Raw genomic sequence first — 18,890 nt, 5'->3', positions numbered from 1 at the left:
CACGGAGACAGTCTTAGGTGAGGGAGCTGCGAGGGAGTTGAGAGAGAGGTGCGTGCGCGCGCCCGTCGCCATGCCGGTGCCGTCTGCTCCCAGAAGTTTTGTTTTCTGCTGTTATCGGGAACCGAGTGTTGGCCCGTGTGGGCGGTTGCGCTCGCTATGCGCGCCGTGATATTTCACGACTCGCACCGTTCATGCATTGTGCTCGAATACTTGAAAAATACGTCCTTCCTTTAATTCGAATTTCTTTTAATACGAACAAATTTTCGGGCCCCTTCTAGTTCTAATTATCGAGAATCGACTGTATAACATTTTTAAAAAGTGCTGTACCATTACAGTAAGACTTCGTTAATTGGACCCTCATTAATTTGGAAAATTGGATAATTTGAACTCGTCCTCTGGTCCTGGCAGGTGTATTCATTTTTCAATGCAAACAAATTATCAGTAATGCAGATGTATTTGGTTGCACATCGGTTCATTCGGACAACTTTAGGAACTTGGCGAGCGAGGAGTGCCATAAATGTGCAAGACAAAAGAGCAAGAACGGCACTAGCGTCCAACTGAAACGAAGCGGTGGAGTCCGCATCACCATAGTCGTCAGCGGAAATCATACCTGAATGACATCAATGGCGAAACACTTCATGGCTATTTTTGCCTTTAAAGCCTTTATTGTTGTGTTTACCAATGCGCAAACACTGCGTTGGCCGCATGCCTTCATAACTGCGTTGTCACCATCCATGATCGCATTGATAGCCACCACTGTTTTGTCCACAGCGGTCACAGCAAACAGTAGTTTAGTTTTGACTCGGTGCGCGGGTTGGTTGCAGGGCTTCATAACTGTAGTTGGCATCCATAATTGCTTGTATTATAGTGACCGCGTTGTCTGCAGCGCTTGCAACAAACAGTAGTTACTCTCCCGCTCTACTCCACTCTCCCGCTCCAAAGCGGAACCGCGCGTCGCACGGTTCCGCTTTGGAGCGGGAGAGTTAATTTTGACTCTGTGCACACGTCGGCTGTATACCTTCAAAATCGCAAGGCCGCCATCCATTGTCACGTCAATAGCGGCCACGGTTGATTCGGTGTAAAGTTGTTAGTGCTTGGCTCGGTGCAAAGTTGTTCATGATAAAGAGCCCCAGCTACATCGCATCGGATGGACGATCTGTTGGCAACTGGCTAACTGGCGAAAAAATAATTGAGATATGCGCACTGCAAAGGAAGTCACGAGGCCTTCGCCACTTCGAGAGCCGATCAGTCACGATATAAGAATTGCAGCTTCTGCACTGCTTTTGTGCAAAATGGAAACGGGATTTGCTCATTCATTCAATAAATAAGGGCATGTTGACGTAGTAAGCATTTTTTCAAGTGTTTTCTTATTTGTCGTTTTCATTTTCTCATAATTTGACATTACCTTAATCCGGACATTCCCCCCCCCCCTCCCCCCGGTCACTATAACAAGTTGGCTATAATCAAATCACTATAATCAAATCACTATAACAAATTTCACTATAACAAATCAAATTGTCTATTTTACCCACTTTAATATATTGAGGTTTAACTGCATATGCTAAATGGGACTAGTTTGTTGCCTCACAATGAATTTGCTTGACAGAGTAGGTTAATCAACGAAAAGAAGAATATTTACGAAAGTGAAGTCATTGCTCCAGGCTGGGTGAAATGCTGCACTGACTTCACATGCAGGCACTTGGGCTAGACTTTTTCTCTTATTATTTTCAGTACGAAATGCCACTGCATTTTAGGTTAGGAACTGAAAATTGTCACTGAGTGTACATTTTGTGTCTGCACTTAAAGGTGAGCTGTGGTAAGAGACGGGACATAGAGCCATTCGCTGCCACGGTTTACAAATTAGGTTGCAATTCATTTGAAGCAGACTTGGCCACTTCTTTCTTTTTGCATTATTAGTGACATTTTGCATTGCTTCTCATTTCCCGTGCAGCAAGGATGATCGCGAACAACGTCGCGAGCGGCGCCGAGATAGGCCTGACCGGGAGCGACCTGACCGGGAGCGACCTGATCGGGAGCGACCTGATCGGGAACGACCTGATCGGGAACGACCTGAACGAGAACGTCCTGAACGAGAGCGTCCTGATCGAGAACGACCCGATCGAGAACGACCTGATCGAGAGCGGCCAGAGAGGCCAGAGCGGGACCGTTCAGAGCGAGATCGAGGTGACCGGGATCGCGACCGCCGGGACCGTGGTGACCGTGCCGATGACGGTGCTGGTGGCGACGTGCCTGGGGAGCGCGAGAAGCGTCGCCGGAGCAGAAGCCGGGAGCGAAAACGCAAGCGGAGCCGGAGCCGCAGCCGTGAGCATAGACGTCGACGGGAGCGCAATGGCGCCGACCGGGGCGTTGATGGCATCAAGCAGGAACCGTCTGGCGGCGGCGGCGATCAGCAACAGCAGCAGCAGGACGGCTTTGCAGAAGATAGCAGGTCGGCTGGCGGACCAGGAGGCAACTATGAGTCGTCCAATGCCGAGGGCTACAACAGCGGGCCCGACGGAGGGAGTGGCTACAACAGCGAGAGCCAGTCATCATTCAAGATGGAAAGGACCGAAGAGTACAACTAGGCTGCAGCCTGCCAGTGACACGGACAGGTTTTGTCTTGTCTTGGGATGCATTGCCAAGGTCTCCATCCGAGACAGGCTTCTGGAATGGAGCGTGTGTGTTGCCTGCCCGCTTGCTCTTTCTCAAGATTTTCTTTTCTTTATATCCATGAACTCTGTTCCCGTCCTTGACAGACATCATTTAAACAGCTATCATCCATCATTGCAAGCACGTTTTTGTATTATTTTTCTTTTTGCCATATTGCTTCCTGCTGCCCGAGTGCATTTGACAAGAGCTGTTTGCACCTGCACATTTTCACATTGAAGAGACTAGCTGACCACTTACGATGAGCTGTTTGAATAGAATACACCACATTGTTAATGCAGTTCCGTAGTTGTTTAAGGGGAAAGCAAGCTACTTCGCTAGCTTTAGAGGGGCAGATTGCTAATCACATTCATCATAATCATCTCGCAAGAAGGGTTGGTAAGTAGGAAGCCTCTCTGGAGGTAAGTGTCGTTGCTGGAGATTTAGGAGGTGGAGCTCTTAAAACTGAATTTATTCTTGAGGGAGCATGCTGGGCTGTGGTTTCTTGCACACCATGGTCTAGTAAATGGTATTTGAGAAGCCCAAATAAATTGATGACACGTCTTCCAAGCAGTGTTGTCTTTATTTTTCACAAAGTTTTCTCTATGGTGCGTAATTAAAGGTTTAGGCCAGTCTTGTGTGGCTCCTAGTTGAAAGATGTGTTGCAGGCATACATTAACTTTATCCACGGGCTCCTACCAGGGACAAGTACTGGCAAACATTTTTGGAACATAAATATGAAATTTTCTGATACTCAGGAACAGACTATTTTTGAAAACTTTGCTTTCTGGAATTGTGAGTGCCAAATATTTTGCAGCAGTGCTCTTCTTCACTAAAGTCTACAAAGCCTGCGGTGCCAGTGGAAGGGCTACGACACACCATTGTACACACAAGGACAGCATTGCAGCCCTGGACTAGGGACCTCAACCTATATAACCAGAATGTAGTTGTTTCTCTCCAGGTTCCTTGTTGTGCCTGCACTTTCTGAACTACAGTAGAACGTCGTGCGCACATTTTAGAAAGAAACTCAAGAAAAAGCTTACTAACAGCGAAAACATGATCCATTGTCGCAAAAATTTTGGCAGACAACTGTAGTTGGCATCTACATAAGGCGAAGGGTTCAGTGAATCATTGCCACACGAGTGCTGTCCATTTTTTAAAAAAGATGTTTTCTAAATAAAATTGAACTGGTTAAGCTTTGCCATCATACGATGCCGCCAGAGCGAAGCTTGACACTCAATTGGCACCGCCTGCAGCTGGGAACGGTGGCACATTGGTGTTATTGCCTATTAAAAGCTTGCAGTATGCTTCCAATGGCATTACGCCATGCGTGCTGTAACACAGATAGGTAAAGATGCTTACTGCAATAGGGTTGGAAGTGGCTGATGTAAATGCAGCTTTCGACAACCTGTGAGGCGATTTGCTGGTACCGATAGGAAACTGCGTGCACACTGGCGGTTTCACGTGACATGGGTGGGCAAGTACTGCAGGAAAGCTGCTGTGGCGGGCGGCCACTGTTCTCCATTGCGCACGCCTCGCACCTTTCTTGTTTACAGGGGATCTAGCAGCCGGAAAACATATCATACGATGACAGTTTGGCGATGTACTGAACGTTAATGCCGAAAGGTCATGTTTTTCGGAAACGTATCAATCGGCAAAAAAAGCGTAACTGTATTGGGTCAATTTTTGCATTTCAATTACAAGTGCTGTTGCCGGGAAATCATACAAAACAGGATACTTTGTTTCACTGGTTCAGCCGTGGCCTCCAAGATTAGCACTTGATGGCAGGTTTTGCTCCGGCCGTCCCATTCGCGCGTAGAGGATGTAATCTCAGTGGTGGGCGTGGCCGGCTCCTCCTCAGCACCGGAGGGCTATTTATGCATCGAGGAGGCTTTACGCATTCTGGTACTGTTGCTACAAACCTGGATGAGGCGAGAAAAATGTGATATTGCACTGCTATATGATGCCTTACTGATACGGAAATGGAGGTGCACGAGGGGCAAAGCGCATGTTGGCGGCTATTCTCAAATGCGTTAATTTTCTTTGTGCACACATATATGTGTGTATATATAGTGTACTATATACATTATAAAGTTATTTCACTCACATTCATGTGGGTGTGTACAGAGGTCAACACACTTCTCTAGGACATGCGAACCACGTTCTCGGGACTGTGCTGCCGATATCTGAAGACATGTGGTGCAAGGTCGGCGGTATGTGAGGTTGCGTGACTACATTTGCAGTTTCCATTGATTTCTCTCGACCTGGTGGTCTGCTTAAGCTTTGGCCCTCAGGAGTGTGTTCTAGACAAGTGTGTTGACCTCTGTAGAAGTGGAATGTGTGTGCAAGAGTTTGTCACGAGATGAGTAGACAGCCACCAACTATAGCCCCTTTCGTCGACCTTTCGAACTACGTATCTAGTGTTGACTTTGTTAGCGAACGAAACAACCTAACTCGCAGGAATAAGTGTGCAAGATCAAAGGCAAATATTTCGGGTGAAGTGTCACTGAAAGTGCAAACATGCAGAGAATGTTTCAGTGAAGGCGGAGTAAGCTTTAAGAAAACTTTCATTGCAGTGTAAGCAATCGCCGGCCCTCGCAGCAGAATAAAGAAAATCCGTGTCTGCTGTGTGCTGTAGTTTGAGAGTGCGCCAAGCGTGACATGATAAAATATGCAATTGTTTTTTTATTAGTGCTATATAATAGTTGTCACCCATGCAGGCATGTCAATTATGAGCAGTATGCTTGGAATGTTAATTACACAGAACATTAAAATCTGCGCGTCTCCTTACGGCATGCTTATTTAAGAAAATTTATGAATAACTGACAGGCATTGGGTAAGTGGAAGAACTATGGTTACATCAATGTAAAACGTGTTATGCAAGGCAAAAAAAGCATAAACGTATCAAAAGCTTTATTTGCACTACGTAATAGTGTGCAAGATCAACGCAGTCAGTACAAAAAGTGCAATTGAAATGTAATTAAATATAAGATAATGTTTGCACAGTAATACTAGTAAATATTGCAGAAGGTCAACGTGCTAAAGAGTAAGCGTGCAATGTTGCAATTGCCATGTCAATTGTTGAATCGCCGCACTGTAAAGTGCAATAAAGAAACAGAATGAGACAAGGTACAACAAACTCTGCCATCCATGATAAGCTAATGTGTAAACACACACGATTTGGATAGGGAAGAATCGCAGTTTTACCCGAAAGGCGAAGCATCGATTGCGGTAGCAAATTAATAGACCGCTATACAAAGTAAGGATAGTAGTTTTACCGGCTGTATGAACTTTGAAACAGTCGCTTACGAACTAAATGAACAAGCATGCCGTCAGCGCGCACCGGTAAACATAAACACATCACACTCGATGACCGTGGTTATTCGCTGTCAAAACGCTGGCGTAAGGAAGCGCGCAGCAGCGAGCGAAGGGACCTTCGTGCTGTCTATCGCTTCAACGCAAACTGAGTGGTGAGAACACACCACGCACAAAGCTGTGAGCAGCCTGCAGATCACGTTCCACGCCAAGTACGCAGTTGCTGCCGGCGTAGAACGGCGCGCCCGCTCTTTCCCTCCTGCGCTGCCTCTCCGCTTTCCTCCCTTGTGCGCGCGATATTGAGCCGCAATCGTCGATTCCCCTTGCGCGCGCTCACGAAATACACAGTAGCTTCCAGAGTAGAGCACGGCCTATCGTGCGACGAAAGACGGCGCGTTTCCTCCCCGCTTCCCTCCTGTGCGTGCGCCAGATTGAGCCGCGATCGTCGGCTTCCCTCGCGCGTTTTCACTCGCACAGCATGCGGCGACAGTGTTGTCGCCCTTGGACTACGCAACATCACGGCGACGCCCCCAGCAAAAATGCGTCTGGAGTGTCCATATAATTGCTATCGCAATAAAATTGATTATTAATCATAAGTACTACAATATCAATGGATAAGAATGTTGTAACTCGCTCGGAGAACTTCGTCTGCCCCCAGAGAAATTGTCACGCTGCTGTGTAACTCGCTCGGCGAGCTTCGTCTGCCCCCGGAGAAATTGTCACGCTTTACTGCGCAGCCGAAGGAAGAGGAAGAAGAAGGGTGCACGAGGAGCTGGCCGCTGCCTGTTGGGCTAGGATGGCCGTTCTGTCCCTTGCGCTACGCTAACCATCCATCATTCTTGTAAATAAATCCATCTCATCCATTACAATATAGAAAAGTATCGGAAAATATAAAGGAACTAGACAACTAGATAGTTTTGAGACGTCTAAAGGTTCGAAGCAGAGCTGAAATATTGTCTGTTCTTGGGGTCTGGAAGCACGTCCTTGTCTGTGTCGAAGAAGCCAATGTAGGCCGCTCGGTAGATGAAGATGCCCTGGACACGTCGGAAGCCATGGTACAGGCCCACAAGGCCATCGGACGTGAAAATCTTCCGCAACACGTGAAAAGAGAGGCAATGTGCACCTTGATATTTCGCGTGGTCTGCCTTCTGCGGCCGCCTCTGCATGTGCCGGAGCCCTCGGCTCACAGTGCCATCCAAGGGCGGCAGGGCTCGCGCACCGCAATACATTTCTTTTTTTTGTTGGGAATCACACCGAATGGAACGGCCGGATCAAAGCCTGCTAGTGCATGCAATCTCGGAGGCCACATGGTAGCACCAGTGGTGCACCGACGGGGGAGGGGGGGGGGGGCTTGGATGTTGTACCCCCTGCAACCAGCCCCTCCAGTCCAACGTGTACCTTCAGTGATCCGTTCACATTGTCGTTACAATTCAGTAGGTGGCTTGAGGTCGAATGTTTCCGATTAACAAAAACGCTCTGTCACTGTCTTGTATTTATTCATTCACTCTTAAATTGCTTTGAGTAAAACGCTGAAGAAATAAACATCGTCATCATCCTTGGTGTCATTATTATTATAATTAGTAGGCATTTTATTCGCTGTTGGATTCCTCTGGCCAAAGCAAGGAAATTGCATATTATGGGAAGTGCTTGCTTGGAGATTAGCTGTCAATCTCAAGTAATTCGACTGCTTCACGGATATTGCACCGCCGACTATACCCACTTTGAATCGAGCAGCCAATTCAGCCACAATAATCAACTGGCAAGTTCAACAGTATTGTGTAAGCAGGGTTTGGTAGATGAACAGTGCATGCTTGAATTAGAGGCATAAATCGTAAGGCAAACAATTCCGAGACTAGCGAATTGTTTTCAGGTTCACCTGCATTTGTAACAGTACCTGAAGTGTGCACACAAAGACAGTGCATCAAAAGCACTGGCAAAAATAATAAAATTTAAGGCATGTTGCATACATCTTGAAGCACATCTGATTGAACTTATGCTACAGGTCTGAATATGTGTAAAGTGTTTTAGTAAAACAAGCTGGAAAGTAGATGGCTGGGTGTTAGTTAACCATCTAGTGGGTTTCCACTTCTTTCGTGGTTTTACATAACCTATATTTTTAATGTGGCTGTATAGGTGCTTCCTAAATTAAGTGTGAGTGGAAAGCAAGGCAGGAAATACCACTCTTCCTCAGGCCGTTCTATGCAAGCGAGATTTTTGAGCCAACATATGTTGGCTCAAAAATCTCGCTTCGCGAGTTACTATAGCTTTGCACAAAACGTGCTTTTCCTCCCCATTCTATCATTGGCAATGTGGGTGAGGGCAGTCGGGAATGGATGTTTTGGTTTTGTATGGGGCACAAAGGTACGTAAAATACTAACCTTCGTGCTGCGTCCAAAACAGCAAAAAGACGTACATCATGGCCCCAACCCTCCTTGCGTGGTAGTGCTCGGATAGTATCCCTAGCTAAAGTCATGCACATTTACTGGCTTGCAATACTTGATTTTTTTTTCCTCTCGCAAAGCACAAGTGGCCTGTGGTATCCCAGCCTCATCTTACAAAATGACAAGTTGAGTAGACTTGTGTGGGCTTCGCCCTTGGACACAACAGATGGTGATCGATCCACTGTAGACTAGGACAGAATGCTTTGGGCACTTCGTAGCGTACTGAGAGTGCAGGGCCCCAGTTACAGAAGCCCTGAGGTTTCCCCATCTCCAATGTACTTTGATCGTAAATTGGTGAAAGCCACTAGAGCTGTCCATATTCATTGAATTGCTGTACTGAATGACACTGCTAGTACACTCTAATGTAATAAGAGCAGTAAAGAAATGCTAAAAACTGCCACATGACAGTCCATTACAAGTTATTTTTATATGGCAGTACAACGAAATGCTGCTTTAAGAGACGATGTTTTGTTAAGCCACAGCCCATATGGGCAAGTTGCTAATGTACACTGCCAGTGCCACTCAAAGTTGCCCCAATGCGGCCAAAATGGAGATTAGCTGTCAATTGTGAAGACAATTGTAATGGCAGAAAGGTGTGCATGAGCGAAAAGTCTCTTGCCTAATACTCCACACTGGGGAAGGCGAAGTTCACAGTTGAACAGTAGCGTCTGTTCAATGCTTCACACTCGCCGGTCCCTGTAGAGAGAGAGCGCGGACAGATTGTCTTCGCAGATGACCTTGAGTCTGCGGTAGTTTTCACCGTAAGAATACAGATGGCGTTGTACTATGAAAGCCAGTAGAGTTACTGTATAACCTCCCTGCGGGAGCTACCTTTGGTAGCATATACAGTAACTTTAAGAGCCAGGGGCTTTGGAGCCTAGGGGCCGGCGCTGCCCGCGTGGGGTGCATTCGGAAATTTGCACGCCACGTGCGCAGCGAATGCACGCCGGCGCTGTATATGTGCTGAAGTGTACTTGCTGAAACTCGGGTGTGTGAAGCCTTGTCCGTGTTCTCGAAATGTGTTGTTTTGCCTGTGAGTGCATTATTAGGCTGATTCGTATTCTGATGAGGTACATTCAACCACGCCGCAGCATGCGACGCCGTGTGCCGGTTAGCTGCGCTTCAAAATGGGCAAAAAATGTTTTGCACCAAATTGCAAGTCGGGGTATCAGACTTGTACGGAGCGTGCGTCGCTTTTTAAGGCTACGCAGGAACCTGGACGTTTAGAGAAGTGGCGACGGGCGATTCCGAGAGCTGATAAGTTTTGCAGCCTGCTGACCACGTGTGCTGTGTATTATTGCATTGTAGCCGATCTGCTTTTACCGTTCCGGAAAACAGCTATGCTGAAGCACCCCTGACCACAACAAAGAGCAGAGGTGGGCTGTTGCACCCCAAGTTGAAGCTTCTGGAGAGCAGCTGAGGAGTACTTCGCAAGAAATGCAGTCAGTCAGTCAGTCTGTATACTGGGTAACGGTGAATCATGTGCTTGACACAAAGAGCGTGACTTTTCCATGTGCGCAGTACAAAGAGGTCATTGCACAAATTTTGCACTATTTCTTAACGATGAGAATGAGGGCGCACTGCAAGGTTGGAACCATGAACTTGAAACAAGCCCAAGAGAAAAAAAAAGCTAGCAAAACTTTGTTCATCCTGAATTTTGGTGCCAAGTTTACAGAATATACAAATTTTTGTTATATTTCTTGTAAATTTATGTTTTAAACAGTTTGTGCCATGTAATGTATAGTTTTGTGACAATAAAGTATATGTTCAGCCCTTCTTTCAACATACCATTCTTACCAAATACAAGAGCACTGTAAACACCACAAGACCTACTTATAGTTGGGCATGTTTTTTTCTAATATAAGAGCGCCTATTCTCTCGAAATGACAGTAGGATAGAAAAATTATGCACATTCATGGGTAAAAGGAGCACCAAATATAACTGCTTTAGGAGCTGCACTGGATTTAACCGTGACATGCACTTCCAACAAGCTGTACTGCGCACACATTGCTGTGCTGGCGCAAAGTATAGCTGCCATCGCCTCTACACTAAGCGGAAGACTGCGCATGGGTCGTGCCTCGAGCAAAGTTCGTAACCAAGTACATGTGTAAACTTCGAGATGCTGTGGTTCAAGGTGTTTTGAGCAAGTTTTTTTTTCTTTTGCTTTAACTTGCATTGCCGATACATTGGAGGCAGCAACTAGAAAATATGATCAATATACAGGCTTCAACGTATGCTAGCTATCGGAGCTATTACAAAAACATCAGCGAGAAAGCTGCACATCCACTTAGATAATCAGTCTGGTTACTGCAGAATCTGGGTGTATTCATCCATGTGCATACTTTTCTTTGAACCCCGATATCGAGCGTGACAAACAAGCAAAGCTCATCACTGATAACCTACACAGCGGGAAGCCTCTGACTATTAGCGCCACCTGTTGCAGACAAATGGAAACAGCATAGGCAGTGAACACAATCTGGATGCTGCGCCGGCTGCAGTCTCATCACCTAACTTATTCTTACACCGTGCTCACAGTATATGCATCTGTGAGCAGTGGGGATTGTGGAACGACATACAGCATGCACCAGTCAGCTAGAAGTGCTGCCATGGCAGTGGGAAGCCGTGCCAACAGCAGCTAATAAAGGCAGCAGGAACATGAGGATCAATTTTTTTCTACACCTTTATTGTTCTAGCTTCAAAAACTGCTCAGCAACAGCACCCCTCCCCCCACAGAACTTCCCAGCAATAAGTTCCCTTCATTCATCCCTATTAGCAGCAGGCGTGTGGAATGTATGGGCTGATTAAGTTAAGTGCCAATTGGTGAAGGGGGAGGGTAACAATATTCTCCAGTCCTGCAGAGTCTACTTCCCCAAAGACATGCCACAGGACAGAAGCAAAGCCGGGGCTATGTAAATTCAACAAAGACCATAACTGAAGAAAAAAGAAAATGGGGGGCACGAACAAACTGCATCAACAAGAAGTCTGTGGGGGAGGCAGGCATTGAAGCCTTGGCAAAGCTTGTGTTTTCACTTTGTTTGCTCTCAAGAGTCCAACTTTTTTTTATGCACATAGTGTGTGTGGTCCCTAGAAGATGAAGGCCTTGATTTCATCGTACAGGACCAGCACAAGTGCGCCTCCGGTGCCTCGGATGACGTTTGAGAAGGCTCCCTTGAAGAAAGCGGCGCCGCCCTCAGTCTTGTAGATCTTGCCCCAGCAGTGTATGGTGCTCTTGTACATTAGGTCGCCCTTTGCCCGGCCACTCTGCATCATCATCCGCCTCCGGACAGTGTCGAACGGATACGACATGATGCCCGCCACTGTGGTCACGGTCTGCGCAATGAGCCACGAGATGACAATGGGTGTGTTCTTGGGGTCCGGAAGCATGCCCTTGGCTGTGTCGAAGAAGCCAAAGTAGGCCGCCCGGTAGATGATGATGCCCTGGACAGACACGTTGAAGCCACGGTACAGACCCGCAAGGCCATCGGACTTGAAAATCTTGGCGAGGCAGTTGCCCAGCCCACTGAACTCCCGCTGTCCGGCACCCTTGCCAATGTCAGCGGCCAGCCGTGTTCGGGCAAAGTCCAGTGGGTAGACGAAGCACAGGGATGTGGCTCCGGCCGCACCTCCGGAAGCCAGGTTGCCGGCGAAGTAGCGCCAGAACTGGGTCTTCTTGTCGACGCCCCCGAGGAAGATCTGCTTGTACTTGTCCTTGAAGGCAAAGTTGAGTGCCTGGGTGGGGAAGTATCGGATCACGTTGGCCATGTTGCCACGCCAGAAGCTGAGGAAGCCTTGCTCTTTGGGGATGCGGACGAAGCAGTCGACCATGCCTGAAAATTTTGTTTAGCAATGTCAGACAAATTGAAAACCAGCACACTAAGCAAATCACTTGCACAAATGCGTTGCACGTTTTACAGCACATTAGTCAAGAGTTAACCACAGAAACAAAATGCAGAGTGCCGTGCGAGTTGTTTCATTGGTCATCGCTTGTCTAATGCACTTTTGTGCTGAAATGAAAGCATAGAAATGCAAATATTGGACGAGTCCATAGAGAATCTCTAACACTGGTTTTATATGCCCGAATAGGTAGACGTTCAGGTATTTTGATTACTGTTGCAAACAATACAGTATCCTACGTTGTACAAGAAATGATGCGAGGAAACAGGCACGTGTGTGTCTGGAACAGCTACAAGGATAGTACATAGATTTGCCGGAACTTTATCCTGTCTTCAAACGGCTTTGCAAATTTGATAGTTTTTCCAACAAAATATTTTATTACAGAACGTTGTGCAGTAAGTATGCATGCGCCAAGTCTTACTGCCTTCTGTATTTAGAAAAGTAGGATTGCTTTGAAATTTTGCAATCGCAGTTGCAACCACCGATGACGCACGCATGTAAACTTGAACAAGGGGATGTCAAAAGATCAGTTGACATCATGGGCGCGACTACGCCAGTAACTCCTTAAGCCGTTTGCACAGCTGCAATCACGACTAGCAGACCTCACAACGGCGTGAAATCCTCACGCAATACTGCATCGCACGGTCAGGCAAAACCGATGCCCCGAGTTCTTAACTGTGCGAAGAGATGGGCAACAACGCACGCTTAAGAAAAAGCGTAGGTGCAAAAGATCACCTAGTAAACACGGCCGCTTGGCGAGAAAGCTTCAAGCAGCAGCAGCGTTGAGAGAGAATACAAAATAGATTAGCACGACGCATAGACGACTACCGTAGTGCGAAACGTAAGCAATCGGCTACGAAAACAGACCCAACAAACGATTCCCGTTACCATTACGGACTACATGCAAGTAAAGCGAGCTAAGGCCGATAAGATTTATATGAGTCAACGCCGATTTGACTGTTCAGAAAAGCGATTATAACCCGTAGTTGCAAAGCTCATGTCACGGCTTGAGCATACCAAGGTCAGAGGCCAGACATGGCGGCATTGAGGGAGTGGGATTTTAGACTAATTGGGCTACGCTCTACATTACAGAACGTATAGTCGCGCGCCAGTCGAGCCTACGTTGACACGAGGAAAAAAAAAAAAAAGTTTCATAACGAGATACAAGGGCCTCGCTGCATCAACCACGCTATGAACACAACGAAGAAAACAAAAAAGGCACCAAAGGAGCTGACAAACACTGAAACACTGTAGATTTGTGCGCGTCGCTAGGAACGCTTATTAGGAAATTAGTTCGTTGCAAGTGAAGCTTGTAGCGAAGTCGATCTACCGGTCACCGGCAAAGGTCATTCATTCGCTCGCACGGCGACATCACCCTCACTTTCAATGCCGGCATACGACGAAACACGCTACGAAGCAGCGCGAACAGCGGGCACTTTACATCACAAATTGTCAACAATAAGTAACCGCCGCAGTTAGTACAGGCAAGCTGCATTTACCGGCCTAGAGAGGAAAAAAAAAAAAAGGCCTGGGCCAATGTGGCCTGCGATTCAAGATGGCGGCCGCCGGGTTCCCCCCCTTCACTTTGTAGGTCAGTGCTACGGTGTCGGGCGTTCGGAAGGGCACCGGTTCCGGCTCACCTTTGTACCGCTGGGCTTCGGTGATTTGCTGGGAGGCATGTTGCACCTGCAGCAGAAGCTTGACGCGTTCGATGGGCGCGACGGCCGTCTTGGAGATGGCCGCGGCGACGCCACCGGCGACGAAATCCTTTGCGAATGAAATGGGATCGAAAGACATGATTGCTGCTAAATCCTTACGCCTGCTTTCTTCGGTGGCACCGGAGCAGAGGATCTGACGGAGGAGGGCTTGCCACTTTTATCGGACGTGCTCTTTTGGTCCGGAACTGTGATTTTTAAATAAAACAACACATTCACATATCTATAAATTATACATTAAAAAATGTTTAAATTATTTCTGCAATAGTTAAAATATTTATTTATTACAGATTAAAATCTTACTCACAACTGACCAATCAGACGGGCAAACCGCCGGTCTCTGTGGATCTAACGTGCGTCACCAAGCCAGCGTGTGGTGACGTCAGGTATACGTGTGTATCTGGCCGTGAATGAGTGTACAGGCGTTATCGGGGGTGGTCCGTCTTCAATTCTTCCTTTTTCGTCGCCTTTTCGGATACCTGCGAAGACACGAGAACCAACTGCAACATTGAACAATCGACTGGACAAGCAAACCATTGCACGAACCGGCACCGAAATCTATGTACTGACGTTTCTTTGGTTACTGCGCGTCAATGGACGCGCGTAAGGCGCGAAATTCGAACGTTGTAACGTGGGTGGGGGCGTCACGGATGTGTGCGTATTGTGTGACGGCAAGTCTCCGAAGGTACGAGACGTGCACCATTTCAGAGTCTCCACATGAAAGCTGAGGTATGGTCAAAAAGAAATAACTTGGCTGACTCGAGAACAATGCTTCGCATTAAGCGGCTTGCTCGCGGGCCCGTGTTAATACGGTCAAATCACTCATGCGAATGTTGGCCGGGGTTTCTATGAGCGGATACACCGCAACAAATACAATACTAAACATGTGGCGGCTAGAGAATAATTTGATCTGTTGAATTTGTTATTTTTATTTTCTTCTGTTTTATGCCCTCCACTTCATTTTTTCTTGTGCTATGGTAGCATGCCCAATTTAGCCCATCTCGCGACATTTATTTTTTAGCGGTGCCAAAACTTTACTAGTGAACTTTAATTTCTGTGTTAATTTTGCTTTATCCTTGGTCGGTCCCCCATAATAGCTATGAGCCATGGCCTGAAAGGATAACACCATATTTCAAGTGGGATATAAGGAAGAATTAACTTTAGGCTCCTTTCGAAACGTCGAAGCAGCCGTGCACAGGTGATGTGGCTTAGCATCCACTCTTTTATTATTGTTATAATATTGACCGAGTGGTTTTAACCTCCCTAAGCACGTGTGGCTTCCTGAGGGAGTATGCCCTAGTAGTGGAGTACTCGGCATTGCGACCATCCGGTGTCCTTACACCCACAAATCGCGGTGACCTCACGTTTTTTTGCATTCCACATCGGAATGCGGCCGGTTATCGAATACGCGACGTCTTGCTAAGCAGTACAACGTCGTAGCAATTATCATTTTTATTAAATCTTTACCAACATGAATCCGACAGCGAGGAAGTAGAAATGAGCGATAAATGTAATAATTTAATTAGATTGCTTTGGGTGCCTGGACATAAAGGATTAGTCATGAACGAAATGGCTGACAGTCTCGCGAAAGCGGCCCTCAGTGGCCCTGTATTACGATTACTTCCTTCAATAGCTTACCTAACAACTACTAGATTCAGGAGATATTCAATTATGCAATACTTCTTGAACCCAGCTGTAGCTAATTTCTCAGAATATCGACACCTCCTATTCCCTTGGCCCAAAAATTCCTTTCACACCAGAAAATCTGAAGTCATCTTTACCCGATTACGTTGTCGGGTACCAATATTAAACTTCTATCGTCACAGGGCTGGTCTGGTGCCCTCCCCTCTGTGCCCATTCTGTGGAGAAGATGAAACAATAGATCATTTTTTTTTCATATTCTGCCGCCGTTTTTCTTCTTTAAGGAAAAATATTCTAGAATCAAAATTTACACAGCTTGGTTTAAGCTTTTCTATTCTGAACATCCTTTCTTTAGGAGCCTCCTCTCTTGGAAAGTGCCACAGGGATATTTGCTCAGCCGTGGAGGAATTTATTAGTGCTTCAAATAGATGTTCTTGAATTATTAAATCTTTTATTTTTGTTCATTTTCTCCAGTTAGCTTTACCGATTTTAGTATTAAAAAAGATTGCCTAATTCCATCCAAATCTTGGCCAATCCCCCGCAGTGGGTATGCGCCATCAGATAAGGCATACCATACCATGTAATATCCGGAAATGGCAGCCGAAGGATTGCAGACCTGTCAGGCAAAGGCTTGAAAGTGGAAGTGGACGAAAAGGTAACTTGTCGCCGGTGGGAGACGAACCCACAACCTATGCGTTGCGTTGTACAACCGATTGTGCTACGGTGACGGCCATCACTGCGTCCACTATCTTGGGTACACATATCTTTTTCATTAAAATATTTCGGGAATGTTTTATCTTGTATCATTTTATATAGTGTTCCTTTGAGACCGACTTCGCTAATATCGATGTATTGTGTTTTTGGGCGCCGAACACTTTTTATTTAAGCGCTCAACTTTCCATTCCAAGTCGTGCACGCTTCTTTTGCCCATGCACCAGTCATCGATGTATTCGCGCTAAAATACAGCTGAATAAATAAAAATAAAAAATAAAAACACTTGGCGAAGTCGTGTTTCCGTGATTCGGGGGAGAGACCGATTCGTTCGTCTTGGTAGCCAATGGCATGGTTCTGTTCGCACGCACATTTAATAGGGCTTCAATTGAGGCTTGCCGGTTCGACATCGTTTGTTGGTCCATGTCCTTCGGTCGTTTGGGCGGAAACCAGCGCAGCAAATCGCAAGTTGCGGGCATTTATTTGACTGGCGTAACCAGAGCGGACTGTCATTCAAGCCGAACACGTCAGGCCCGCATTTGTGTACGACGAACTTCCATTTATAAAACATTGTTTTGTAAGACCAACGCTGTCGTGCGGTCCCGATCACATTCATATGGTCTTCGCAGATTACAAAGAGGCGTTCGATTCGGTAGATAGCAGTAGTCAAGGAGGCATAGCATAGTCAAGGAGTTGAAGCATACGTGGCCATCTTGGGGAATGCCTACAGAGATTTGCATAGCTACCTTAACTGTTCACAAGCAAAGCGGTAAAATACCAGTGGCCAAGTGTGTCAGGCGAGGAACATGAGCACTGTTCTTGTTCCGCGGATTTCCTGCACCCTCCATGCACGATGGTTCTCTCTCGTGAGAACTATTACTGGTCGTTGACCGGGCCACGCGATTCCGAGCCTGCAGAAGCACGAAGACACGTTCGTGTATGAACTGTCTATATGTGAAACATATGGGAAGCAGGCGTGGTGACAGGCATCGTGACAGTGATCGCGATGTCAGCGGAGCGCCTAAAGCGAACGAAAAAAGCAAAAGAAAAAAAAGCGCGGTGCATCGAGATGTACTTTCCCACGATGCCGAATTTATAAAAAAAAAAAAAAAAAAAAACACGGATTGTTCAATTTTCTCATAATTAAATTGGGCAATTTGTAATATCTTTGGCGCAGTGTATATCACTTACTTTGAACATGTAAGATCTTACTAAAATCATTTTCACTGGATATAAATCAAGCAAAAAATTGAAAGGATTCCGGCAGAACCCGTGTCAAGTGAATGCTGACGTTAATGCGACGAGCACTGAACCAATGTAGCGATCCCACCGTACTGCCAATGCAGAGACGCGTCGTGTATATTGCCCCTTTTCGTGGAGCAGTTTCTTCTCGAGAAACGAGATGACGCTTCGGTGGCGCGCCATACGTTGCCTCAGCGAAAGCGCACGAATACGATATCATCACCGCTTCTGCCCTGTTTCTGTGCCATCAGCTGTCGGAAGTGCAACTGGGAGCGCTGGATTGAAGACGTGTGCCGTAGTTCGCTGCAAAAATAGTGACTGGCATATTAAGGAATAGAATGAGTATCTGTGACCAAGTTCACGGACCGTTGCTACATACGGACAGCCTCTGTTGCCGGCCCTTCTCAATGTACAACTTTTTTCGTGGATAAAAAAAAAAAAAAAAAAAAAAAAAAAAAAAAAAAAAAACACTTATCCGCCAGTGTTGTATCGCTAACCTCCAAAGAAAAGACTTCAACCCCGGGATGTTAGCAAGAGTGAGTGCCACTCGTTAAACAATGACAAAGGGCGTAGCGCCACTTCCTGGTATATAGTAAGTTTCGCGCACTTTATCTACACACATCTACCCCTACTCGGACGCAAACTCTATCGCCAACGTATTAAGAGTATGGGAATGGACGCACACTTGAAGCAGCGCGCCAAATCATGGGTGACAGCGACTACACCAACAGCAAATTAATGGCCGAAGGTGAATATTTCCTGACGGTCCACAGGAGTAAGTGAGCTACTAGCGATACTACATATTTGCTACATGCTATTACAAAGTACAGAACACGTTCCAAGCCTTGCGTGCAGCAAGAACAAATCTATTGCACCTGAGCACACCGGCGAACGATTAGACAGAAAATAATCAGATAGTGACCGCATCGACGAACTTCACTGAGTCAGGAACGTGATCATGACAAGCCGATGCTTCAAGATATTTGCCAAATAAAGAACGAAAAGCAAAATACACTGATCCTGATTCAATTCGTAAGCGAAAAGCTTGGATAGCTCGGAATACACCTTTAGCCTCGCTTTTAGAACAAGCACCATATACGCTGCTCGCGCCGTTTGGACAAAGCTTAATGAGCTCCGAAAGCGTTTTTACATGTCCTCTGAAGTTCTGGCCAAAGCTTCGTGTCGGCCACTCAGTCAGCGTCTACGATATCTCCCGAAACAGGTTTCCTAAGCCGCTCCGGGCGTCATGTACATTCATTGTAAACACGGAGGCTCCGGAGGCAGC

General features: G+C 46.5%; 2 protein-coding genes across 4 annotated transcripts in view; one reads left to right on the top strand and one right to left on the bottom strand.

Annotated features, from left to right (window-relative positions):
• LOC119450805 (U1 small nuclear ribonucleoprotein 70 kDa) overlaps positions 1-3,216 on the top strand; it is a 45,488-nt gene extending 42,272 nt beyond the window's left edge. Inside the window, exons 10-11 of one of the 3 annotated variants that reach the window (XM_049666253.1) lie at positions 1,952-2,010; positions 2,056-3,216. In XM_049666253.1, coding sequence (XP_049522210.1) covers positions 1,952-2,010; positions 2,056-2,585 — 589 coding nt within the window. In that variant the 3' untranslated portion in view covers positions 2,586-3,216. Of the gene's footprint in view, positions 1-1,951 lie in introns of all 3 variants that reach the window. The other 2 variants (XM_049666252.1, XM_037714301.2) reach the window with 2 other exon arrangements.
• Positions 3,217-11,064: 7,848 nt separating this feature from the next.
• LOC119450807 (ADP/ATP translocase 1) lies at positions 11,065-14,160 on the bottom strand. Its single transcript, XM_037714303.2, has 2 exons — positions 13,937-14,160; positions 11,065-12,229 (listed from the first exon to the last, which is right to left on the bottom strand). The coding sequence occupies exons 1-2, from the start codon at positions 14,091-14,093 to the stop codon at positions 11,487-11,489; spliced, it is 900 nt and encodes a 299-aa protein (XP_037570231.1). The 5' UTR covers positions 14,094-14,160; the 3' UTR covers positions 11,065-11,486.
• Positions 14,161-18,890: the final 4,730 nt, after the last annotated feature.

Source organism: Dermacentor silvarum, chromosome 4 (genome assembly GCF_013339745.2).
Source record: "Dermacentor silvarum isolate Dsil-2018 chromosome 4, BIME_Dsil_1.4, whole genome shotgun sequence".
Lineage (NCBI taxonomy): Eukaryota > Metazoa > Arthropoda > Arachnida > Ixodida > Ixodidae > Dermacentor > Dermacentor silvarum.
This window is presented reverse-complemented; position numbering and strand designations above follow the sequence as displayed.